The sequence below is a fragment of the Antechinus flavipes genome, chromosome 2 (assembly GCF_016432865.1).
Source record: "Antechinus flavipes isolate AdamAnt ecotype Samford, QLD, Australia chromosome 2, AdamAnt_v2, whole genome shotgun sequence".
In the NCBI taxonomy this organism is placed as follows: domain Eukaryota; kingdom Metazoa; phylum Chordata; class Mammalia; order Dasyuromorphia; family Dasyuridae; genus Antechinus; species Antechinus flavipes.
Genome location: NC_067399.1, coordinates 345,067,270 through 345,093,658, shown reverse-complemented (window position 1 = coordinate 345,093,658; position 26,389 = coordinate 345,067,270). Strand labels below are relative to the sequence as shown.

The window sequence follows — 26,389 nt, the reverse complement described above, 5'->3', positions numbered from 1 at the left end:
GTGCGTGTGTGTGTGTGTGTGTGTGTGTGTGTGTGTGTGTGTGTGTGTGTGTTGGTATATGTACTCTTTTTTTTTTTTTTTTTTGTGGCCAATTTAGAGAAGAGAGTGAGATTGAAGAATCTGCTCCCCACATTCTCTTTTCCTTGTTTCTTGTTTGCTTGTAAACCGTGATTATGTAAAATACATTACCTAACCATTTTTTTCTCAGTAGTATTTTGTTTTTTTCAGATACATGTAAGAAGATAGTTTGCAACATTTATTTTTGTAAAACTGTTCCAAATTTTTTTCCTTCCTTTATCTCCTTCCTCTCTGAGACAGCAACCGATTTTATATACTATTTTAAACATATTTCCATATTTGTCATGTTTGCAATAAAAATCAGACTAAAAGGAAAAAAAATCTACAAGCAAGAAAAAACAAAAAGATGAAAATATTAATGCTTCGATCCATATTCACTGTACATAGTTGTCTTTCTAGATGTGATTGGCATTTTCCATCGCAAGTAAAATTTTCTTGAATCACTACCCCATTGTTAAAAAGAGCCAAGGCCATCATAGTTGATCATCACATAATCTTGTTGTTGTGTACAATGTTCTCCTGGTTCTCTTTACTTTACTCAGCATCAGCTCATTTAAGCCTATCCAGGCTTTTCTGAAATCAACTTGCTCGTCATTTCTCATAGAACAATAATATTCTCTTATCTTCACATACCACAACTTATTCGGCCATTCTCCAGTTGATTTCTAATACAAAAAGTTACCTTACCTTTTTACTCATTCCTTCTCCCACAAATAGTATATTGTTGTTTTCTTCTATTTTCTTTTTCTTTTTTTTTCTTTTTTTCTTTTCTTTTCTTTTTTTTGCTGAGGCATTTGAGGTTAAGGGGTTAAGTGACTTGCCCAGGGTCACACAGTTAGGAAGTGTTAAGTGATTGAGACTTTATTTGAACTCGGGCCCTCCTAACTTCAGGGCTGGTGCTCTATCCACTGTGCCACCTAGTTGCCCCTTCTGTTGCCATTCTTAAGCCAATTTAGACATCACAGAACTGCTCCTAGACTTTATCTTAATTTAACTCCCTCTGATGCCGATAGGAAGCAAAGGGGACAATATATATCATCTTCCCATATTTGAACATAAGCATTTTATCTTTAATAATCCTTTGTCATTAAATTCATGTTTATCTTTTTATATTTCTCTTTATTCTTGTACTCTATACAACTTTGTTCTTTTCATTGGGAATGCTTGGAAGTCCTTTATTTCATTTAAGATCCATTCTGTACCTTCTATTTCCTCCTCCCCATCTCATCTTTAGATTATACTCAGTTTTTCTTAAGTAACTTAACTTCTGAAATATGGTGTTCTAAGATTCCTACTCCTTTGTGGTAGTGGTTGCTAAATTATGTGGAATCCTAACTGGGGCTCGTTAGTACTTGAATTTTGTTTTTTGTTCATATTTTTTTTTTTTTTTGACTTGAAAGCTCTCAAATTTTAACTATAATATTCCTGTGAGTTTTGATACTGGACCTCCTTGAAGAAGTAAGTGATGGGTTCTTTCAGTTTCTACTTTGCCTTCTGATTTTAAGAGCTCTGAGCAGTTTTCCTTTAAGATGTAATGGCTGTATTCTTTTTTTTTTATTATTCTTGTCAGATAAATTTGTCAGATAAATCAGATAATGAAGTAGTTCTTAAATGTACTTTCCTTTATCTTTTTTTCCAGTTGGTGTTTTATGAGATAACCTTACATTTCTTGTATTTTTCAGCCCTTTGACTTCTTGATTTTAATATTTCATGAAGTAGTTGTTTAATGAGATAACCTTACATTTTTTCTATTTTTTTCCCAGCTTTTGGACTTTAAATATTTCTTGATGCTTCATGAGGCTTCTATTTGATCCATCTAATTTCCAGGAGTTTATTGCTTGGGCAATGTGTTCTATATTTTTGTTAATCCCTTTTCTAATACTTTCTTCCATAACTTTAAAGGCTTTTTCCTAAAACTCCTTCATTCCATTTACAAAATATTTATTTAAATTCTTTCTGTTGAGATAAAAATCAAATCTTCCTTTATCTCTTTCAAGAATTCTAGTCAAGTTTGTATTTAAGCTTTGATTTTTCTCTGAAGCTTTGCTTGTATTTATTTTGGAATCATTCTCTGATGTGTTCTTGAGCATCCCTGCCAGTATAATGAGATTTTTTTTTTCTTTTTGGTTTATCTGTTCTTCCAGTTTCCTTTCTAACTTTGGACTTTATATGTTTATGTTGATTACCTTGCTGTAGGGAAAGTGTGGGCCAATGCCATTGCAGCTTTCTTGGTTTATTGAGTGTTGTGTTATTCCAAGATCTCAGGGACAGCCTGGGGACCTGAAAACTTTCATTATTCCAAAAGTGGAAAGTTTGATTGCTCTTCCTTTCCCTCTCCAATTCCACCTTCCAGCTGAGCTCTGCAAATTCCTTATCTGGATACAGGACTCTTTTCTATAGAACTAATAATGTATTAAATGCATAAAATATGTGGAATTGTAAAAGAAGCCAATTAAATAGAAAGAGTAATTAAAACATTGGGGGAGGGGAAACCCTAACAAACCAAGGTTTTGTTAAGAAACTGGATTAAGAAATTGACCAATTACTATTGTAATTAAGTAGTAATTATTAACATTTCAATACATGAGCTTGTCCTCAAATCAAATCAGCCTAAACACTATTTCCTGAATGTAGTTTTTTTTTTATTATTATAGCTTTTTATTTACAAGTTATATGCATGAGTAATTTTACAGCATTGACAATTGCCAAACCTTTTGTTCTAATTTTTCCCCTCCCCCTCCCCCAGATGGCAGGTTGATCAATGCATGTTAAATATATTAAAGTATAAATTAAATACAATGTAAGTATACATGTCCAAATAGTTATTTTGCTGTACAGAAAGAATCAGACTTTGAAGTAGTTACAATTAGTCTGTGAAGGAAATCAAAAACGCAGGCGGACAAAAATAGAGGGATTGAGAATTCTATGTAATGGTTCTTAGTCATCTCCCAAAGTTCTTTCGCTGGATGTAGCTGGTTCAATTTATTACTGCTCTATTGGAACTGATTTGGTTCATCTCATTGCTGAAGATGGCCTTGTCCATCAAAATTGATCATATAGTATTATTGTTGAAGAATATAATGATCTCCTGGTCCTGTTCATTTCACTCAGCATGAGTTCATGTAAGTCTCTCCAGGCCTTTCTGAAATCATCCTGTTGGCCATTTCTTACAGAACAATAATATTCATATAGCACAATTTATTCAGCCATTCTCCAGTTGATGGACATGTACCCTGAATATAGTTGTATTTTTAATTATTTGGTACTTGTGGTCAAACATGTGCTGTACATTTCTTATTTCATGAAAATTCCCAACCTGAAAATCTATAATATCCTAGCAATTTTTTGCATGTTCAAATCCTACATATTTTTCAAATCTCAGTCAAAATCCAATCTAATTTATATTTTCCTGTTCATAGTAGCTGAAAATGGTATTTCCCGTTAGAGTCCTTAGCATTTTTAAAATAGTTAAAAAAAACAAAAACACTTTTACATATATATTTTCACTCAAACAAAATAGTAAAATTCCTAAGATTAAGGATTGCATTTTTTCTATGTTTCTTAAAAATCAGCACAATCTCTTGCAGGATTTGTTTTTCTGATAATTAGTGGTCACCAAAGCAATTCCTAAGGTCTTTGGCTTTAATAAAAATGTTTTTGAAATCAAGTGGATAAGCCTTTTGAGGTATCTAGTTGTAAAATTTCAAACAAATGTATTTTGAATATCCTATTGATTGATTGTCATAGTTTTTTTTTTTTTTCTTTTTAGGAAGAAAAAATCCACAATTGATTCCTCATTGTTCAAGTACAAGGTGCAGCCCATTAAAAAGGAATTATATGAATCGGTTGTGGTTAAAGCATCTCAAATAAGGTAAAACTCAGTATATGAAGTACAATAAAGCTAAAATAATGAAATTAGATACATATGTATGTATATATAAAAGTCAGGTGAACTATGATGTAGAACAGGATTTTTTTAAGTTTATTTTTTACACATTGCTTTATGAATCATGTTGGAAGAGAAAAATCAGAGCAAAAGGGAAAAACCATGGAGGAGATTAAAAAAAAAAAAAACAGAAAAAAGAAGTGAACATAGCATATATTGATTTACATTCATTCTCCTTAGTTCTTTTTCTAGGTGTAGAAGGCATTTCCTAATCAAAGTCTATTGGGATTGTTTTAGATCACTGAACTACTGAAAAGAATCAAACCTTGATAGTTGATCATTGCACATTCTTGCTGTTATTATGTGTAATGTATTCCTGGTTCTGCTTGTTTCACTTAACATCAGTTCATATAAATCTTTGCAGAACTTTCTATAATCAGCTTGTTCAATATTTTTTATAGAACATTAATATTCCGTTACCTTCTATACCACAACTTGTTCAGCCATTCGCCAATTGGTGGGCATCCACTCCTTTTCCAATTCTTTGCTACCACAAAAAGAGCTGCTGCAAACATTTTTGCATATATGGGTCCCTTTCCCTCTTTTATGATTTCCTTGGACTACAGACCCCCTGCTTGGTCAAAGGGTATGCACAGTTTTAAAGTCCTTTGAATATGGTAGAACAGGATTTCTTAAACTTTTTCTATTTGGGACTTAAGAAATTTTTACATGATCCCAAGTATATAGATATAGAAATCAAACATTTGCTGATAATAAATCATAATTTCAAGATCCCTACATTTAGTTACAAAGCCCCATATGAAGTCACAAACCTTAAAATAAAAAGTTTTGATTTAGAACCTATTTATAGTGTTAGTTTCTTTAAATAGTAGAATGATTATTGCTATTATAAAAGAAAAGTCCAAATGAATTCTATGCCCCTTTGACATGGATCATCAGCAAATGCCCCAAATCAAGAAATAAGAATAAAGTCTCTGTGTCATAACTCCTTCCATGAAATAGTAAAAGTGTTTAGTGAATAACTACTAAAAATGCAGTACTGTCCATGAATATTTCACTTGTCTTTTGAAAGATCTTGACAGTGGAAATAAGTTTAGTGTCTATTGAAAATACAACAAACATAAAATACAACCTTGAAATCTTATCAGAATGTGTCAGGAGTGTTTATCTGTCATAGGCAAGTTTGGTACCCTCTTTTCAATAATTATTAGAATGCTAAATAAATTGTCAGAATACAAAGTTAAAGGGTACATTTTAACAGTGTGCATATTAATTTTTCAGAAAGGAAAGTACTTATTTTCCTATTAATGAATCCACTACATAGTAAATATAAGTAAACTGCGTTATACTTGATGTAATAGAGATCATTTAAAATTACTTAGTTTATTTTAATAAACTATCAATTATTTCTGGACACTTAGCTAGGTGAATTTTTTTAACTTGTAACTTATTCTTTAATTTAAGAACTGGATTGTTTGATCAATATTTCAAATTGAATGACAGTATTTAGAAACAATTATGTTCTTGGAAGATGGCTTAGTAGGTCAAAAAATTTCAAGCTCTCCAGATTTCCCCTACAAACAAGACAAAATAGTTTTTAAGGTAAATGTAAAGCGGTTAAAAACAAATAAGAATTGGGACAGAATTGTGGTCCTTCTGGGATAATCACAGAAGATCAGAAGTAAGATGCCAGCATGGAAATTTGGTTTATGTGAAGTGTAATAACAACCAGAAGAAATAAAAAGAATCAGTTCTGCTATCAAAACTTGAGAAGTATATAAAAGAAATAGAAAAATACTTCTGAAAATAAGAAATATCAAATAGAAATCTTAATCAAATCTCAGAAAAGAAAATGGAATGAGATAGAAAGGAACTACTAACTGTAAAGGAGCTACTAACATAAAGTTAAAAGTGAAGAAATAGGTTGCAAAAATGAACAAAACATAAAAAAGTTAGTATGATCATTAATATGGTGATGGGAAAGACCAAGACATAAACTCAGAAGAACAACTAAAAGATGAAAAAGAGGAAAGAGAATACTTAACCCAATTTTAGAAAAAGAAACAAGCTATATATTAGCTTCCTAAGAAAAATTACTCAGGACCTTACAGATTTACAAGTGAATTTTACTAAATATTTAAAAAAACAATGAATTCTATTATACAAATTATTTGGAAAAATAAGCAAAGGAGTCCTACCAAATTCCTTGTATGACAAAAACATGTTTTTGTTTACCTAACCCAGGAAGAGCAAAAATTGAAAATTCTAGATCAATTTCCCTAATGATTATTAATGTAAAAATTTTTAATAAAATACTAGTTAGGTGATTATGGCAATATAATTCCAGGAACATATATTATGACCGGCTGGCATTTATAACAAGAATGCAGGACTTGGATTGGCATTAGGAAAATTATCAGTGTAATTGACCAAAAAAAAAAAAAAATGTGATAGTACCAGATGATGCAGGGCCTTTGACAACACATAGTACTCATTGCTGTTAAAAATACTGGAAATCATAGGAATAAATGGAGACTTCCTTAAAATAAATAGTATCTCCTAAAACCACAAGGAAATTTTATCTGTAATGGGGATGTGAGAAGGCTTGCCAGTGAAATCAGAGATAAGTCAAGGATGTCCAGTACCACCACTTTTATTCAGTATTGGACTAATAATGCTAGCTAGAGCAATAAAAGAAGAAAACTAAATTGGATTAGAAATAGGCAATGATGAGGTAAAATTGTCATTTTTTGCAGATGATGCCACAATGATATACTTGGAGAATCAATTAAAAAAGCTAGTTGAAACAGTTAACAACTTTAGTAAAGTTGCAGGATATAAAATAAATCCACATAATCATCACCATGCCTATATATTACTAACAGAATTTAGGGGGAAGACAGAGAAATTCCCTTTAAAATAAGTGTAGACAATATAAAATACTTGAAATTGAAATTGAAGGAATGTCTATTAATTACGCAATGACTGAACTAGTTGTGTATATAATTGTGATCTAGTATTATTATGCTATAACATCACTAGCAGAACGTTTTCAAAAAAACCTGGGAAGACTTAGTTGAACTGAGGCAAAAAGAAGTGAGCAGAACCAGAACATTATATGCACTGATGATATTGTAAAATGATACAGTTGTAAATGACTTAGCTTTTTCAGCATTATATTAATCTGGGAAAGAACTGATGGAATTGAACTGTATAGATTAAAGCATAATTTTTTCACTTTATTTTTCTTATCTTTTTTTTGGGGGGGGCAACTGCATGATTTCACACATATAATAATGGGTGTGTGTGAGGGATAGAGAGAATTCAGAATTCAAAATAAAAAAAGTTAAAAAACTTAAAAAAAAAGATATCTCCTCCTTCCCAAATAGAGGTATTTAAATGAAACAGACCAGACAAAAGAGAAAAACACTTGAAAGACATGGATTCTGATCTTAACTTCAAATGTTTTTTAGTTATGTGATTATGATCTAACTTCTCACATCATTAGATTCCTTCTCTGTAAAATTAGGATAATTTCTGCAATGCTCACATGACAGGATCATTGTAAGGAAGAGGAAAGATAAAAAAGAAAATGAGCATTTTTACTTTGTGCTTGCTAAGTGTTTTATAAATATCTCATTTGATCCTTACAAAAACCCTACAAGGAAGGTAGATGTTATCTTTATTTTATAGTTCAGGAGGCTAAGGCAAACAGGCTAAGTGATTTGTCCATTGTCACACATCAAAGGCTGGATATTAACTCACTTCTTCCTGATATTGACAGGACCTAGCTCTCTAGCTACTCTTCCACCTAGTTGCCTAGGAAAAGCTCCTTACAAGCCTTTAAGCCTTATACAGATATAAGTAGATATTAAATGTTTTTCCCATGGAATTCCTAGTAAAATTATCTGAATAGGACGTGAGTATTTTAAAATTATTTTGAGGAAGCGTTGTAGAAATGGCATTGGGAGAACTTTCCTTGTTTCAGTTTTTAGTCATAAAACACAAAGTTGTGATTTTGGTATTGATAATTTCTCTCCTTTTTTCCTTGATATAGCCGCCGGAAACATCTCTTTTCTCGTGATAGACTAAAGCTTTTTCTGAAGCAACATTGTGAGCCGCATGATGGAGTCATTAAAATTAAGGTAATTAGAGTGGTAAAATTACTTATTGGTAGGAAAAGAAATGAGCAGGATACCTTTGTAGAAAAAAAATACATTTTTCTTATTTGGCAGACATTTTAATACTTTATTTTAATACTAGAAAATAAGACAAAATATTTTCTATTCCAGTAGTTGATGTAATGTGATAGAATATTTTGAAAAATATTGAATAATTAATTGTCGTCCTGCTATAGTTTATATTTGTAATTGCCAAGTACTACACAACAAAAATATAGCCACTTAGAAAGTATATATACCTCTGTATAAAAACACACAAAGACACTTTATTAGTGACTTTAAGTACCTTAAATTACAAGGCAGTTTTATCTTCTTTTGAATACAGTCAAGGACATCTTATATTAAGATTTAGAAACAAATTCTTTATGTAATTTGTTTTGGTGCATCAAACATTATCTGCTAATCTAAGGCACTGTGCTATGTGTAGGGGATACAAAAAAAAGGCAAAAATATAGTCTTTACTAATGGAAGAGATAATGCAAACAACCAACTATTATAAACATTTAAAATAATACTGGAGAAATGGAAGGTGATTTCAGAAGGAAGTGCTAGTGTGAAAAGTACTGGGAAAGGCCCCCAGGAGAAGGTGGAATTTGGACTCAGTTATAAAAGAAACCAGAAACTTGGGAGATAGAGATGAGACTGGGGAGCATTTCTGATATTTAAATCTCTTTTGGGAGGCCATTTGTGTTCAAAAGACATGTAAATGTTGGCTAATTACATTCCTCCACTCATTGAGAGGGCACTTGGAAGTGAAAAATAAAGTATAATAGGACTGGAAAGAAGATAGATAAGGGACCATGTTATGATAGGCTTTAAATTCCGAATAAAGCATTTTATTTTTGTTCTGGGCATTTAGAAAGTTAATTGCCTTCTGTTGTTCAGTACAGTTTGAAAAATAAGATTAGAAATTGAGCAGAACATGTTAAATGTGCATTAGAAAAGAATCCATAAGATTAGCTTGTAAAACATGAGTAATTTTTCTATTTTTTCTATTCTTGTATTTCAGTTAGCATCAGTTTAACCTAAATTTTCTCAACAGTTCTACATCATTCCCAATTTTGAGAAGGCTGGTAAAGATTCAGTTGTTTTTACTCCCACCTTGTTTTCCCAGTTTCTTGTTTGTTTATTATGAGGCTCTACTCTGGCCTATTATGTTACAGCTTCATCCAGAGAAATTTTAACTTTTCTTGGTGGGGAAAAATATGCCTATGAATTTAACTTGAAGTCATTTGAATTCTTCTTGGCTTCTCCTAGAAAATAACTGGATTAGACCAAAAGAAAGATTTGATAGAAATTGGACTAATCTGGGGAATTACATCATATGAATAAGGGGATATTTTAATGACTTAACTGACACAGTAGCAAATATCTATAATTTGTTATTTATCTCTGTGTGTGTGTGTGTGTGTGTATGTACACACACACACACACACACACACACATATATATATATATATATATATATATATATGTGATCTCAACTTTTTTGGAAAGATTTATTGTTTTCCTTTACATATTGAATATTGTTGTTTTTTTTTAAAGATAAAGGTGAACATGTTGAAATTTCTGTTATAATGTTACAGTATTTCAGTTATGTTTGTATAGTATAACAATTCTCAGCTCTTTCCAAGTTTTATTTTGTGGAGTTTGAACTGGGGAAGTGAATAATAAGGCTTGATAACTACTAGTTCTGGTATAAATTCTCATACAGTTGACAATAATGGTAATTCTTTATAAATATCCTGAAAAATAAAAAATGTCTTCTTTCATTCACTTAAATTTTTTATCTTTTCAAGTTTCAAATTTTACATTCCTTACTGCATTAACTATTTAGTTTCTATTTTTGAAAATCTTAAAAGTGGAGATAATGGCTGCTGAGATTTTGCATTTCACAATGATCTCTAATTCTTCTTTGGCTATAAATTACTCCCTTTTTCACAGATCTGAGAGGTAGACTATCTCTTGATCTTATATACTTATCGTGTTACTTTTTTGTCCAAAATGTAAACCCATTTTGACATGACCACAAGTACCAAATAATATTCAGGGTGGATGCCCATCAATTGGAGAATGACTGAATAAATTGTGCTATGTGAATATTATTGTTCTGTAAGAAATGACCAACAGGATGATTTCAGAAAGGCCTGGAGAGACTTACATGAACTCATGCTGAGTGAAATGAACAGGACCAGGAGATCATTATATACTTCAACAATAATACTATATGATGATCAATTCTGATGGGCATGGCCATCTTCAGCAATGAGATGAACCAAATCAGTTCCAATAGAGCAGTAATAAATTGAACCAGCTACACCCAGCGAAAGAACTTTGGGAGATGACTAAGAACCATTACATAGAATTCTCAATCCCTCTATTTTTGTCCTCCTGCATTTTTGATTTCCTTCACAGGCTAATTGTACACTATTTCAAAGTCTGATTCTTTCCATACAGCAAAATAAGTGTTTGGACATGTATAATTATATTGTATTTAATTTATACTTTAACATATTTAACATGTATTGGTCAACCTGCCATCTGGGGGAGGGGGTGGGGGAAAGGAGGGGAAAAATTGGAATAAAAAATTAATTAATTAAAGATGCTCTTCAGCCCCCCACCCCCCGTTTTTTTTTTTTTTTTTTTTCCTCAATGGTTACTTGCCTAATAATTCTTGAATTTTTTCTCTTGGATCTGTTTTCTATACCCTTTTTCCAGTGAGATGTCTTACATTTTCTTTTATTTTTTCATTCTTTTGATTGATTCTTGAAGTCTTATAGAGTCATTAGCTTCCACTTGCCCAATTCTAATTTTTAAGGAATTATTTTCTCCAGCTAAATTTTGTACCTCTTTTTCCATTTGGCAAATTATGCTTTTTAAGGATTTTTTCCCCAAAGTATTGATTCTTTTTTCATGATTCTTTTATATAACTTATTGCCCCCCACAGTTTTTCTTCTGTTTTGCTTATTTTATTTTTAAAATCCTTTTTGAGTTCTTCCAGGAGGATTTTTTGGGTCTGAGACCAATTCATATTTCTCTTGGAGGCTTTACATGTAGTGTTTTGACAGTGTCCTTTGCTGAGTTTGTGTTTTGATCTTCATTGTTGCCATAATAGCTTTTTGTGACTAGGGCTTTTTGTTTGTTTGTTTCATTTTTTTAAATTTTGTTTTACTCATTTTCCAACCTGTTTTTGTGGCTTTTAAAGTTGAATTCTGCTTTTGGGAATATAGGGATTACTGTCAGAAACTTATTGGGGTGGGACCTCGTTACTGGCTATCCATATTGGAGTTTGCAGCTGTGCTGGGGTCACTTGACTTAGACCAATAATGGGGTACCTATAGCCTCTGAGCGTAATGTGCTGTGTTGCTGGCTTGCTACATCTGCATTGTAGGACCTCAGCTGATGATCTCTGCTGAAATTATCCTGCTTGTTTGCCTGGACATTGTCTGTGCTGAGTTGTGCTCTCCCTTTACCCAAGTAAGAACTTGCCTGCAATCCTCCTAAGTTATCTTGAGCTAGAATATTGTTTTGTACTATTTTTTTGTGGATTTTTCTATTTATTTTAGGATGTGATTCAAAGTTCTTAGGAAAATTGAGCAATAATAAATTGAACCAGCTACATCCAGCGAAAGAACTTTGGGAGATGACTAATTGTCATTCTTTGCAGATGAGCCATTTACTGCTTTTTTTTTTTTTTTTTTTTTTGCCACCTTGGTCATACCTCTCTTTTGGTCTACAAGTTTTTACTATTATATCGAGCAGGAATAGCTAAGTGTTGTAGTGATCAGAGTGCTGGCCCTGGAGTCAGGAGGTCCTGAGTTAAAATTTAGACAAATTCACTTTATCCCTGTTTGCCTTAGTTCCTTATCTGTAAAATAAAGTAGAAAAGAAATAACATACCATTCTGCTATTTTTGCCAGGAAAACCCTAAATGGGGTCACAAAGAGTTAAAAAACAACACCACTATACTGAATATTGGGGGAAAAAAAACATAGTTGTGTATAAGATCATAGTTCTAGATTTGAAGGGAATGTCACTCAACCTTTTTCATTTTACTCATTAAGAAACTAAGGCCCAATGAAGTTAAATTATTTGTCCAAAGTAACAGAGAAAAGGGGATAGGAAAGAAAAAACAAGAAGCATTTTAGGTGATAGGAAAGGAAAAACAAGAAGCATTTATGTTTTTTGTGTTAGGCTTTCTGTGTAAAGCTCTTTCTATGTACAGTCCTTTCAACAACCTTGTGAAGTGGACACTATTATGAACTCCCTTTTAAAATTGAAACTGAAGTAGATAGAAAAAATAATAACAAAATTCACCCGGGAGGGAGAAAAAGTCAAAAATGTCAAGGAAAAAAAAATGCAAAAAAAGTGGCCTTGAGAAACTGAAAACTGAGTGGATGCCCATCAGTTGGAGAATAGCTGAATAAATTGTGGTATATGAATATTATGTTGTTAGGTAAGAAGTGACCAACAGGATGATTTCAGAAAGGCCTGGAGAGACTTACCATGAACTCATGCTGAGTGAAATGAGCAGGACCAGGAGATTATTATATTCAACAACAATACTATATGATGATCAATTTTGATGGACCTGGCCATCTTCAGCAATGAGATGAACCAAATCAGTTCCAGTGAGCAATAATGAACTGAACCAGCTACACCCAGCGAAAGAACTTTGGGAGATAACTAAGAACAATTACATTGAATTCCCAATCCCTATATTTTTGCCTGCCTGCATTTTTTATTTCCTTCACAGGCTAATTGTACAATATTTCAGAGTCCAATTCTTTTTGTACAGCAAATACATGTAAACTTATTTTGTATTTAATTTATACTTTAATATATTTAATATACTTTAATATATTTAGTATATTTATATACTCCATCTAGGGGAGGGAGTAGGGGGAAGGAGGGGAAAAATTGGAACAAAAGGTTTGGCGATTGTCAATGCTGTAAAATTACCTATGAATATAACTTGTAAATAAAAAGTTAGTTAAAAAAAAAAAAGGTGGCCTAGCCGTATCAGACCTAAAACTATATTATAAAGCAGCAATCATCAAAATCATTTAGTACTGGCTATGAAACAGTATAGTAATATCAATGGAATAGATTTGGTATGTACACAAGATTCAGTAGTCAATGACTATAATAATGTAGCGTTTGATAAACTGAAAATACTCCATCTTTTGGGATAAGAACTCCCTATATGTAACAAAAATTTCTGGGAAAATTAGAAAATAATATAGCAGAAACGGCATTGTCCAACATCTAATATATTATACCAAGACAGTCAAAATGGATTCATGATTTAGACATATAGAGTAATACTATAAGCAAATTAGTAGAGCCAAGATATAGTCTACTTGTCAGATTTGTGAAGAGAAGAATTTATCACCAAAGAAGAACTGGAGAACAGTATGAAATGCAAAATGGGTAATTTTTATTACATTAAATGTAAAAGATTTTGTACACAACGCCAGTGCAGCCAAAATTAGAAGGGAAAAGCAGACAGCTAGGACAATTTTTTTTTTTTTTTACAATCATTGTTTTAATAAACACTTCATTTCTAATATATATAGAGAGAACTACTTAGCTTTATTAAAAACACAAGTCATTCCTCAATTGATAAAAGGATATGAACAGAGAATCTTTAGATGAAAAAATTAAAGCTATCTCTAGTCATAGGAAAAATATTCCAAATCACCTTTGATTAGAGAAATGCAAATTAAGATAACTCTTGAGGTACTATTTAACTTCTCAAAGATTGGCTAAGATGATAGGAAAAGAATAATGGTGAATATTGGAGGTGATGTGGGAAAACTGGGACAACACTGTACTTTTGTTGTTGGAGTTGTGAAATGTTTCGATCACTCTGGAGAGCAATTTGGAACTATGCTCAAAAGGCTATCAAAACTGCAATAATTTTTGTTTTTCTTCCCGAGTTATTTCTACCTTCTGAATCCAATTCTCCCTATGCAACAAGAGAACTGTTCGGTTCTGCACACATATATTGTATCTATACTGTGATATATTTAACATGTATAGGACTGCTTGCCATCTGGGGGAAGGGAAAAATCGGAACAGAAGTGAGTGCAAGGGATAATGTTGTAAAACATTACCCTGGCATGGGTTCTGTCAATAAAAAGTTATTTAAAAAAAAAAACCAACAACTGTGTAATACCCTTTGACCCAGCAGTGTCTCTACTGGTGTTGTATTCCAGAGAGACCATAAAAAAGAGAAAAAGACCCAGATGTGCAAAAATGTTTGTAGCAGCTCTTTTTGTAGTGGCAAAGAACTGGAAATAGAGTAGATGCTCATCAGGGGAATGGCTGAATGTTATGGTATTTGAAAGTAATGAAGTATTATTTTTCCATAAGAAATGATGAGCAGGCTGATTTCAGAATAGTCTGAACAAGACCTGCATGAACTGATGCTGAGTGAAGTGAGTAAGAACCTGGAGAATGTTATACACAGCAATAGCAAGATGGACTTGGTTCTTGTCAACATTGCAGTGATTTGATTCAAAGCAATTCCTCTATTGGAATAGAAATTGAGTTAGAAAATGCCAGTCACATCCATAGAGAAAATTAGGGAGACTGAATGTGAATTAAAGCATAGGACTTTCACTTTTTTGCTTGTTTTTTCTTTCTTGTGATTTTTTTCCTTTTGGTCTTCTTTTTTTTTAAATGACAAATATGGAAATATTTTAAAAGGATTGCATATAGTTAACCTGTGTCACATTACTTGCTGTCTGAAGGGAGAGGGGAAAATTTAAAACAAAAGTTTTACCAAAACAAATGTTCAAAACTAATTTAACCTATATTTGGAAAAATAAAATACTATTGTAAAAAAAAAAACGACACTGTAGCAGAATGCTGAAGCAAATACAAATTGAGCAATATGCCCAGTGCTTTCTTGATCTACTGTACTGCTGAGCTTTCTCTAACAAATAGTAAATATCAAAAGTGAGATTTGAATCTGAATCTTCTGATTCTATAACTTCCTTTCACTTTTCATTGTCAAAATATGTTATTATGTCAGACTACACCATTCTTGTTCATTTTTCTAATTATATCTCATCTTCAATCCTTTACTCTTCTTATCCCTTCCTCCCCATACAGTTAGTTGCCAGATTTGTCAGTTTTATGTCCACTATATCTTCTAGTTTCATCTTTTTAATCTTTTGGCTGTTATTATTATTTATACAGCCACCTAATTCAGTCCGTTGTCACCTTTTTATTACTACAAATAGTAGCCCTAGATGTTACTCTTACTTTTTAACCCTTCAGATTCTCTGCTTTGCTACTGCCACTCTATTTATTGTTCCCACCTTGGAACTGTTATTCTAATTGGTGAAAATTTATATGTAGTTCGCTCCCAACTGACCCTGCATTTTTGTATAGCAGAACTGTAACCAGGTATACATTGCTTCTGGAAAGGGCAGGCCAACCAACTGGCATGTTATTATTCAACTTGATATTTGTGATTGCTGCAACCCAAATCCCCTTCCTTCTCCTACTAAAATATAAGTACTCTGAGACCAAGAATTGTCTTCCTTTTATATTTTTATGCTTAGCTCTTACACAGAGCCTGACATATTTGATAAGTGCTTAACAAATGTTCTTTTTATTCAGTGGTATCCTAGTTGTCTCAATTCAGTTTTCTCCATGCCTTAAATATCTTTCCCCTTTTTATTATGTTCTCCATCAATGCCAAAATGCTGTTCTAAAGTCCTTTTTTGACCATACTACATTCCTATTCAGAAAATGTATCTCTGAGATAAAACATAGCTTCTTAGCATTTATTACATATCCTAGCCCTAGCCTATCTTTTCAGGTTTATGTGTTTCAGCCATACTGACATGTGTTCTGTTCCTCATTCACGTTTCATTTACCATCTCTGTGTGCAGGCCTTTCATGTGTTTAGAATGTGTATTTTCTTCTCATTTTCATCATTTCAAATCCTTAACTTCCCTTCATTTTAAGAACCAATTCCCTATTGAGGCCCTTTCTGATTCCCATCCATGTGCTAATACTACCTCTCTCCTTTCCCATTTAATTATCTATTACATTTTTGTTTTTCCAATAAACAATAAACTTTCTGAAGGACCAGGCTATTTCATTTTTCACTGTTTTCTTTATTTGACTAGCATGATAATAAATTCTTGATGGCTAATTGGGGAGAATCAGGAAAAGTTTGCTGGAATATATGGCATTTGGGATGAAATTTCAAGGATGGGCAAATATCAAAAAAAAAGGTTGGGTGGGTATTCCAGGTATAAAGAATGGTTTTATAATTGCACATGGATAGAGTAAGAAATCATTAAAAGGTATATGAGACAGCTACAGTTTGACTAGATCATAATGCATGTGAATGAAATATTACGATATGTCTGGAAAGGTAGGGATATAGAAGGCTTGAAAGTTTTCGATTTACAGTTTTTAATTAATATATGATAAAATATAATGCCATAAGATGTCACTATGACTATCCTACTAAAAATTGTGAATATTATTGTTACAAATCCTATTATGATGTTTTATTTGCTTTGTTAAAACACAAAGGACCTTGGTTGGGGCATGATTTACTATTATGTGGCATTTGTATTTTAAGTGTATGTACAAGTAAATGGGCAGACCACTACACAAGTTTCAATAAATAAATTGTTTGCTTTAATACAAATTAACACATTTTTTCTTCATTTTTCTTAATCAAGGCAGCATCTCTTACAAAATATAAAATAGCAGAGCAGCATTTTTCCTACTTCTTCCCTGATGATCCACCGACATTTGTCTTTAGTCCTGCAAGCAGACGACGAGGGAGGCCTCCCAAACGAATATCTATTAGTCATGTAAGTAGGGAATAAATAAATAATGGATGAATGAATGAATAAATAAAATCTCATAACTCTTTTCAATGAAACATCTTTAATAGTCCTTTATTATACTATAATATAAGGTACTAAGATACTACATGAGAATGGCTCTCCCATATAAATGTCTGCATGCGCTATTGCTTCAAGTATCTAAGCATATATTGTGAAAGAATATTAGTAACCAAATGCTATCAGTATTTTAAGAGATCAGATTAAAGTATTTTTGATCCAGAGTAAATAGCACCAATTATAATGATGAGACCTGAATTCTTTGAGTATGTAATTGTAATACAAGAATGAGTTCTTAGGCAAGTCACTTAACCTCAATTTTTTTCTCAAATAATTACAATAATTATAATAATAAAATAAGCATCATTTTTGTAGCACATTAAAGCATTTGTAAAAGCACTTTACAATTATTTCATTTGAATAGTTAATAAAAATCCCTGGGAGATAGATGCCATTATTATCTGCATTTTATAGAGGAGGAAACAGGTGAGACTCTGAGAGACTTAGTGTCTTGCCTTGGTTTACACAGCTATATGTATCTAAGGCCTGATTTGAACTGAGATCTTACTTAATCCAGGTCCTGCACCTAACTGTTATATATATAAAAATGAGGGAGTTGTTACATATATAAAATGAAGGATAATATTCAAAAATCTTTAGAACAACAGGAATTCTTAGAAGGGATGAAAGGGGAAGATTCTTTTTCTTTTGTTCTTCCTTTTCTGTACTTACCCAAAATCTTAAACAATGTGGATGGCTTGCTTTTTCCCTTTGATTCAAGAAGGCTGCTAATATAGTGCAGAGATCAAGGACAGTTTATATATAAATGCTGTTGCCAGGAGCAAAATGTAATGAAAGTGGAAGAGAAAGGAATAAAGAGCTATGTAGACTGAATTATTATTTCTGTTTTCTAACTCTCCATCTACTAATTTTTCCTCTATCTCTCTTTGATCTTTACTAATATTTATGTTTTATACCATTTCTGCTAATAATTATAGGCTATTATTACTATTAAATAATTAATTGACTAGCTTACTATTAAGGCTCACAAATTAAGTATAAAGAGGTATAAAGAATTTCACCTATGTCAAGAGCAGTTAGGAATGTGTTTAGCAATCTTGTGTAGAATTTTTCAGATTCTGTGCTATGTATTACTTACTAAAAAGGAAGTAATCTACAAAGCAAGATAGGTTGAACTGTCTGGAAAACTGAAGATAAAACCCTTAATCCATCTTTTTACTTCCAATCCCTCTACTGCTTTACCTTTTTTCAGTGTTATCATTGAACTTTTCTGATGAGATATATTGAACAAAATTTATTTAGTATTCTTTTTCTCGAAAAAGAACAGGTCTTTACTTGATGATATTATGCTAACTGAATTTTAAATGGTATTCAAATTTTTTGTGCTCTTGGTAAAAATTTTCCTCATTTGTCTCTTGGACATATCAGAAGAGAGATTTCCAGGTACTTGAAAAGTGCAATGCAGTAAATGGCCATGAAATAACAAAACCTCAAGAGATAGAGTGACATCATTTGCATTCCAATCTGGATCTGAATAAGAACCCTCTCTTCAATAGTACCATATAGATAGTCCAATTTTAAGATTTCAATTGATGAAGAATCCTCTATTTTCTGAGTAGTACTTTTGTGTAACTTTTATAGTTACATACTTCTTCATTTTCCTACTTGTCTGTTAAGACCAAGCAGATTTTTTTTCATATGACATTTGTTTCAATACTAACTTCTTTAGGCTTACATATACATTCTTTAATCTATCCTTGGAGAATGTGATTTTAACGTCCTTTGTCATCTTGGATATTCCCTTTTAACCTTTATATACAACATTGTCAGTGGACTTCCTAAAAATATGGTCTGTAGAATTTGAGAATGGTCAAGCTATTACAGTTGAAACTACCTTTCCATGTTATATGTATGTTGCATTGTGTTGTGTGCATGTTGTGTGTGTGTATGTGTATGTGTATATGTATATTTGTGTGTGTGAAGTCAAGATAGAGATGAATAGTTAATATGAAGTGATAGAATGCTGGTGTAGTTTTTCTCTTCTTATATTTTCATATTGTAAAAGAATTATAGATATAGGCATTTTTGAGTATTTTCTATAAGATGAATCACTATTTCATTTTATAGTTAGATTTATTAATTATTGCCATAGAAGGAGGCTTTCTTTTTTCTTTTAAAAAAGCTCATGATAAAGCTCAAGTTTTCAGATTAAATTTTACTATCCTCTAGCTTTATAGTTGGATTATTTTTGTTATTTTTGTTTTTCATGTCATATTCATTTCTAAGTACATCTTTCCTTTTTTCCTTACATAGTAAGCTTTTCCTTATAAGAGATATTTTTAAAAATTAGTTCAGCAGAACCATCTAATACATTAGCCATATTTAATAGCAATTACATATTCCATACCAATTATGTACCCCATGCATCCTATTCACAATCTCTCTATTGAGGGGGCAGAGGTACATTTATCCAGTAATTCAGGTTTTTTTTCTTCCAATTTACATTGTTATTGCCACTTTACTGGTTCTGCTTTATTTTGGAGGTGTTTTTGTATAAGTTTTTGTATAAGAAACTGTGTTTTTCAGTTATACAGTCATCATTTCTCATAGTGCAAAAGATATTCCATTACATTAATATTCCAGTTTGTCTAGCTTTTTCTCAAGTAATGAGAACTTATTTTGCTTGCAATTCTTTTCTAGTTTGTTATTTATTTTTTAGGAAGATGGAGTTGCTGGTAAGCAAACTATTCAAGGAAATGGGAGTAAAGCTATAAAGGAAAGAGAGAAACTTCTCAAACAAAAAGAAGAAATGAAATCTCTAGGTAAATTTTTAACTTTTACTTGCTAAATGATTTTAATCTACAAAAAGTTGATTTTTTATGTTATTCTTTTAAAACTTCCATAGATTTGTAATTTTGCACTTCTTGAGGTGAGTATTTTTTTCCTCTATGACCATTACTTTAAGGTTGTTAAATTTATTCAGCTTTGGGAGTCATAGTCTTTATAACAATAGAAATTTATATAGTACTCTAATGTTTACAAAGTGTTTTTTATATATGTGTGTGTGTGTGTATAGATATATGTTATCTCATTTGCTAGATACTATACCCAAAGAAAAAAAATGAAACAATCTTGTCTTCATATCAGTACCACAACACATCTCAAAACTGTCTCCTTCCCATTTTTTTGATGTTATTCTTTGCTTAAAAGTCTATAATAACTCCAGCTATCTTTGAAACATACAAAGTCAGCTAAGTACTAAGGATACAAAAAGAGGCAAAAGATAGTTCTTGAATTTAGCTCATAATCTAATGTTGGTGACAACGAGCAAACAAATAATGTAAATGTTACACCCAAGACAAATAAGAAATGAGAGAGAAAGCACTAGAATTGAGAGATAAGATAAGGAAAGATTTCCTATAGAAAACTGAATTTTAGTTGGGACTTAAAAGAAGCCAGTAGATAGAGATGAGAGAAGATGGAAAAGAGAGGCTTTCAGACATGGGAACTACTGAAGCATAGAGAACCACTGAAGTTTGAGTGGGAAGGAGGAGGGCTGACATGGTCAGATTTACAGTTTAGAAAAAAATTACTTTGATGGCAAACCTACCAGCAAGGTATTACCCAGCATGAGGGTGATGAGCATGTGTACAAGGGGTGGGGAACATCTGATGGATCATATAAGGTCCTTCCTTAGCAATCACAGGTAATAGTAGTCTCTCTCTGCTTGAGTTCTTTAAGTTGAAAATTTTGTATGGCCTGTAAATAAATATCCAGATGGCCCTTCGCAGGAAAAAGGTTCCCATTCCTGATGTATACTCAGTATGGGCATTATCAGAGAAGAGGAGGAGGCATGGTTGAGAGATGTTGCAAACATGACATCACAAGGCTTTGCCAACATTGGGGGGTGGGAGGAAGGGATGACAGATAGTGAGGAATCCAGAATGACTCATAGGTTGTAAGCCTAAAGAAGGCTTGGGAATATGGGAGATAGGGAGAATTTAGGTAGACTTCTTTTTTTGTGCATGTTCAGTTTATTATATCTACTAAACATGTTTTCCTCAAATTACATTATATTGTGCTTTATATTATATCCCCATAGTAGAATGAAAACTTCTTGAGAAAAGAGATTGTTTCATTTTTAGCCTTGCATCTACTAGAGCCTACTAGAATATAGACATATTATTAAAAACTCTATTTATAGTTTTTGTACTCTTTCCTGTGTTCATTTCTGGACCTCACTATTTAAAAATTACATGGATAGTACTCCAAAGGATAGCCAAGATAATGAAGGGCCTTGAATTCATGTAATATAACAATTATTTGAGGAATTTGTGATACGTAACAAGAAAATTCAAGGAAAAGTATATGAAGTGCTGTTTACATAGAAAAGGCATTAAGGTTTGGTTTCTTTGATTTCCCAGGCCATGAATTTGGATGTGTTAAATTTCAGCTTAATGCCATCAGGCACTTCTTACCAATTAGAGCTGCCTCAAAGTGCAATGGATTACCTTGAGAGGTAGTGTGTTCCTCTTCATTGGAGGTCTTCAAATAGAAGCTGAAGAAGTATATATCAGTTATTATGTGGAAGGTATTTTTTTTTGAGTATGTGTTGGACTAGATGGCTGCTAAGGTCCTTTCCAACATCAGAATAGGTGATTCTATATAAATTATTCATAATTTTTGAGGGGAGGCATTAGCAGCTGGGGGATCTGGAAAGATCTCATGAAGAAAATGGTAGTACTTTAAATGAAGATAAGAATTGTAAGAGGCAAAGATAAAAAAACCAGTACCTTTAAGGCTTAGCACAGATGGTCTATACAAATAGATGGAGTTGAAAGATGGGAGTCCTATTTGAGAATAGCACAGAGACCCAGTATGACTGGATTGTTAAATGTATGAAAGGAATAAATAATGACTGGGGTTGATTGTGAGGTTAAATATCAAGTTGAGGAGTTCTCCTAAAGGCCAAATGGATTTGCCATCAAGACAGGGAAGTGACATTGTCAGATCTAGGGTTTTAGAATATTGCAATAGTCTTGTTGTCATATAAATAGAAAGAAGAATGTAGTGGAGAAAGAATTGGTAAGATTTGCCAACTGATGAAGATGACTGAAAAATTATGAACCTTGATTCCTGAAAATGTGGGTGGTATTCACAAGAGAAATTTGAAAGAGGGGTGTGGATTGTAAGGGAAAGATAAGTTCTTTTTTGCACATGATCTCAGAATCTTCGGTTTAAAATGGCTATTGTTTTTTGTTTTTGCTTTACTGAAGCAGTTGGGATTAAGTGACTTGCCCCAGGATCATACAGCTAGGAAATATTAAGTGTGTCTAAGGTCAATTTAAACTCAGGTCTTCCTGACTTAAAGGCTGGTGTTGTATGCATTGAGCTACCTAGCTACCCCTAAAATGTCTATTAGTTTATGATATAGAACTAGATCTGTGTATATTTGTAACATTTATTTTAGAAATAATTTGATCCCTATAACAGCTTCAGTATGTAACAGTTTTCATTTTGCAGTTGAGGAAATTGTCATAAAGATTGTGATTTACTTTTGATAACATAGCTACCAAGTATATAAGTGAGCCAAGTCTCTTCTAACTCCCTAGTTCATCACTTTCTATTATGTTGTTCTACTTTACATTTCTAGGCTGAGCAAATTTTCAGTTTTACCTTTGATTATTTTTTGTTAGGGATTCTCATATGATTTAATATAGTATTCATTAAACAAGAATTTATTGAATGGCTGCTCTATTCAAGATCCTATATTGGGAATAATGCCATAATGAGAAAAACTCATTCTCTGGCATCAATGAACTTGCCATATGCACAAACAAGTGCAATATAAAATAGAATGAGATATGTTCACAAATAAGATACAAGGTGGTATATGAGAGTTCAGAAGTAGGAAAAATAATTTTGGTTGTAAAGACATTAAAGAATTGTGGGAGATGGTGCCATTTGAGCAAAGATAGGATTTTAAAAATATTTATTAGCATTTTGGACAGAGGGTACTGTTTATTGGGAGGAAATGTACACAAAATATAGCATATATTTGTGGAATTTGGAGAATAAAAATTCAATTCACCAAATATTTTTAAAGAACTTGATATGTGTACAGTGCCAGTTGATAGGGATACAGTAACAAATTGGAGGATGTAGAGGAAGTTTAGCATATTTACAAGTAAATAAGTTCAAAGTAAAAGTAACTTCAAAAAACCATAAAAGAAAAATCTCACGTAGGATGCAGCGCCTGAACTTTGAGGAAACAAAGGCTTCTAAATGTCACAAGTATAGTACATTCTAAACCTGGTGTCAGGAATATAAACATAAGCTGAAAAGGCTAGAAAGATACATTGAAATAAAATTGTAGTCAAATTAATGCTAAAATAGGGAATTAGGACACTGTTATATACATAAAATATTAGTTTCATTTTTGCCAACAAATAAAGCTTTACATTTTACTCCCTTTTTCATAGCTTTTGAAAAGACAAAATTAAAAAAAGAAAAGGCCAATATCATAGAGGCCAAGAAAAAAGAAAAGGAATATAAAGAAAAAAAGAAGGAAGAATTAAAAAAAATTGTTGAAGAAGAAAGATTGAAGAAGAAAGAAGAGAAAGAGAGACTTAAACTAGAAAAAGAAAAGGTATGCTTATATTTGCCACCTTCTAGAAATGAAATATTTCTTTTAGTCTCAGTAGCACAAATTTGTGTACCCAGGGAATTTTTTTTTTAAAAAGTTAGTACACAGTACCTGGAACATAGTATACTTATTTAGTTGATTATATATGGAATATATAAAGGACATTTTTTAATAATCAAAGAAACACAAACTTAAATTAAAATTAATTAGCAGCAAAACTTCATTTAAATATTGACTTTGTTCTCTTTTTATGTAATTCTTTCCCTTACCCTATAATGCTGAACAAAATTTTTATCTCCTTACCCTATAGTGCTGAACAAACTTTTTATCTTTATTTTGGCATAAAAAGCACTTTTCCAACTGGACTGTTTTCCATACTCCTCCATCTTTCTCCAGAGGAGTAGTGGGTTTTTCAGAACTAGTGACTACAAATGCACCTCATTTAAGTTGAAAATTCTAACATTTTTTTATCTTGCTATCTATATAGCTCTGGGGCAGACTCAATATACTCAGTTTCATTTAACCCTTCCTCACTCCTTGACATCTAGGCTGCTTGGGCTACAATCACCTTCACACCAAGCAAGACAAGTCAATTGAGGTAGAAGGTCATTATTTTTCCTTTTTTATTTCTTTGTGGTTATAGCTCTAGTTGTAGTATCAGAGGGTTAAAGGGCTTGCATAGTTTACTGATTTCTGCAACAAGTTTTCCAGAATGGCTAGATCATATTACAATGTCCGTGCCTCTTTTCTGCAGCCCCTCCAACATTTGTCATTTTTCCCCTTTTGTCAACTTTACCAATCTGGGTATGTAGTGGAACCTCAGGGTTGTTTTCTGAGTTCATCATTATGGATAATTTAGATTCATCTAACCTTCTTCAGGAAATAGGCAACAACTTGTCTTGATTTTGTTTTCTTGAACATAATCATTTTTTAATTATAGGAAAGAGAGAAGTTACGTGAAGAAAAACGAAAGTATATTGAATACTTAAAACAATGGAGTAAACCTAGAGAAGATATGGAATGTGATGATCTTAAGGTATAAAAAAAAATTAAAATATTCCATGATACTAGTTCTAAAGTGATTGTTTATCTCCAAAGTAGCATTTGTTCTGTTGTCCTACCTCACCTTTTAGGGGGTACCAAAGGAAGGTCAGATCAAAGATTGTCTAGGCCAGGGCTTCTAAACTTTTTTCACTCATGATTTCTTTTCTCCTGAGAAATTTTACATGTGCATATAGGTATATAAAATAGGTATACATACATATCAGATATTTACTGATAATGGATCATAATTTCACAGTCCCTACATTTGGTTACAAGATCCCATATGGGGTCATGAACCACAATTTAAGAAACTGAGGTTTAGGCCCATTTTAACATCTCTCAACTTTCAGGCTATTTCTGTAACTCATATTTCTGACCTGCATATTATCCACACCTAAGATTTCTTCCTAAGTTTTAAGTATTTCTAATCGGATTGCATTTCTCAAAGTGATGTTCTTTGTCAATATCTTAGCACACTCAGTTGAGTTATTTGGGTCCCTGTGATGATTGATATTTAAGAATTTTAAAATTAATGTATTAAGACATCTATCTTTACTGTTGTGTGTTTTATTATTATTATTTTGGGGGAGTTTATAGAGGTCTGAATTTGAGTTTGTGGGGTTTTGTTTTTGTTTGTGTGGTGAATTCCTAACATGCTAACTTATACATTCATCAATTTATTGTATAGGGGGAACTCATCTTTAACTTAATCTTAGGTAGATGTCTGGGATACTAAGAAGGTAAATGACTTACTTGCCTATGATTGCACACCTTCTTTGTGTCAAAGAAAGAACGCCAATCCAGGTCTTGATGGTTCTTTAGCCATTATGTAATGCTTCTTCTTGATCAATATATAACATTTTGCTATTATTTTCTAGGTGCATTTCTTATATTAAAGTTAATGATGAGACAAGAAACTAAACTAAACTTTTCCTGAGGCAATTGGGGTTAAGTAACCCCAGGATCACACGGCCAGGAAGTGTTAAGTGTCTAAGGCCAAATTTGAACTCAGAACCTCCTGACTTCAGGGCTGGTGCTTTATCCACCACACCAACTAGCTGCTCCTAAACTTTGCTTTTTTAAAAAAAATCACACAATATGGCTCTTCCTTACATGCCCCTTCCTGTATTTTATAGTTCAGCTGAACTGATTTTTTTCTGTCTTCTTCATACATAGTATGAAACTCTTTCATCTTTTTGTATTTATATTTCCCCCTATCTAGCAATGTTGTTTTTTTTTGCCTCATTTCATTTTGCTCTTCAAATTATAACTCAAACATTTATATATATAAAACATTTTAATTACTCTTCCAGGTTTCTTCTACCATAATTGCTTAATATGGTAGCCAGGAAAGAGAAGAGCCAGGAAAATCTGGTTGCAGATTCTCTCTTCGACATATACAGGCATATGTCTGTGGGCAGGTCAATTAATTCTAGTGCTGTAGTCAGTTCTTTTAAGAACTGCCAATTGCAGAGAAGGTGCTTGCTAACTGGTATTGATACATATCGTGTCCTGCTTTCTAGAGCCCCCAAGTTGGAGTGACAAAATGTACCATTGCTTCTAGAGCCCCCATGCCGGGGTGATTAAAATATACCTTCCTAGAGGAGAAGTGATGAGGCAGGACTCC

At 32.4% G+C, this 26,389-nt stretch overlaps 1 protein-coding gene across 4 annotated transcripts in view; it reads left to right on the top strand.

The window, feature by feature from the left end:
- BAZ1A (bromodomain adjacent to zinc finger domain 1A) overlaps positions 1 to 26,389 on the top strand; it is a 109,747-nt gene that overhangs the window by 37,977 nt on the left and 45,381 nt on the right. For all 4 annotated transcript variants that reach the window (XM_051977974.1, XM_051977972.1, XM_051977973.1 and 1 more), the window contains 6 exons: positions 3,848 to 3,949; positions 8,043 to 8,130; positions 16,884 to 17,018; positions 19,792 to 19,894; positions 23,555 to 23,721; positions 24,659 to 24,754. In XM_051977974.1, the coding sequence (XP_051833934.1) occupies positions 3,848 to 3,949; positions 8,043 to 8,130; positions 16,884 to 17,018; positions 19,792 to 19,894; positions 23,555 to 23,721; positions 24,659 to 24,754 (691 nt within the window). The remainder of the gene's footprint in view (positions 1 to 3,847; positions 3,950 to 8,042; positions 8,131 to 16,883; positions 17,019 to 19,791; positions 19,895 to 23,554; positions 23,722 to 24,658; positions 24,755 to 26,389) is intronic.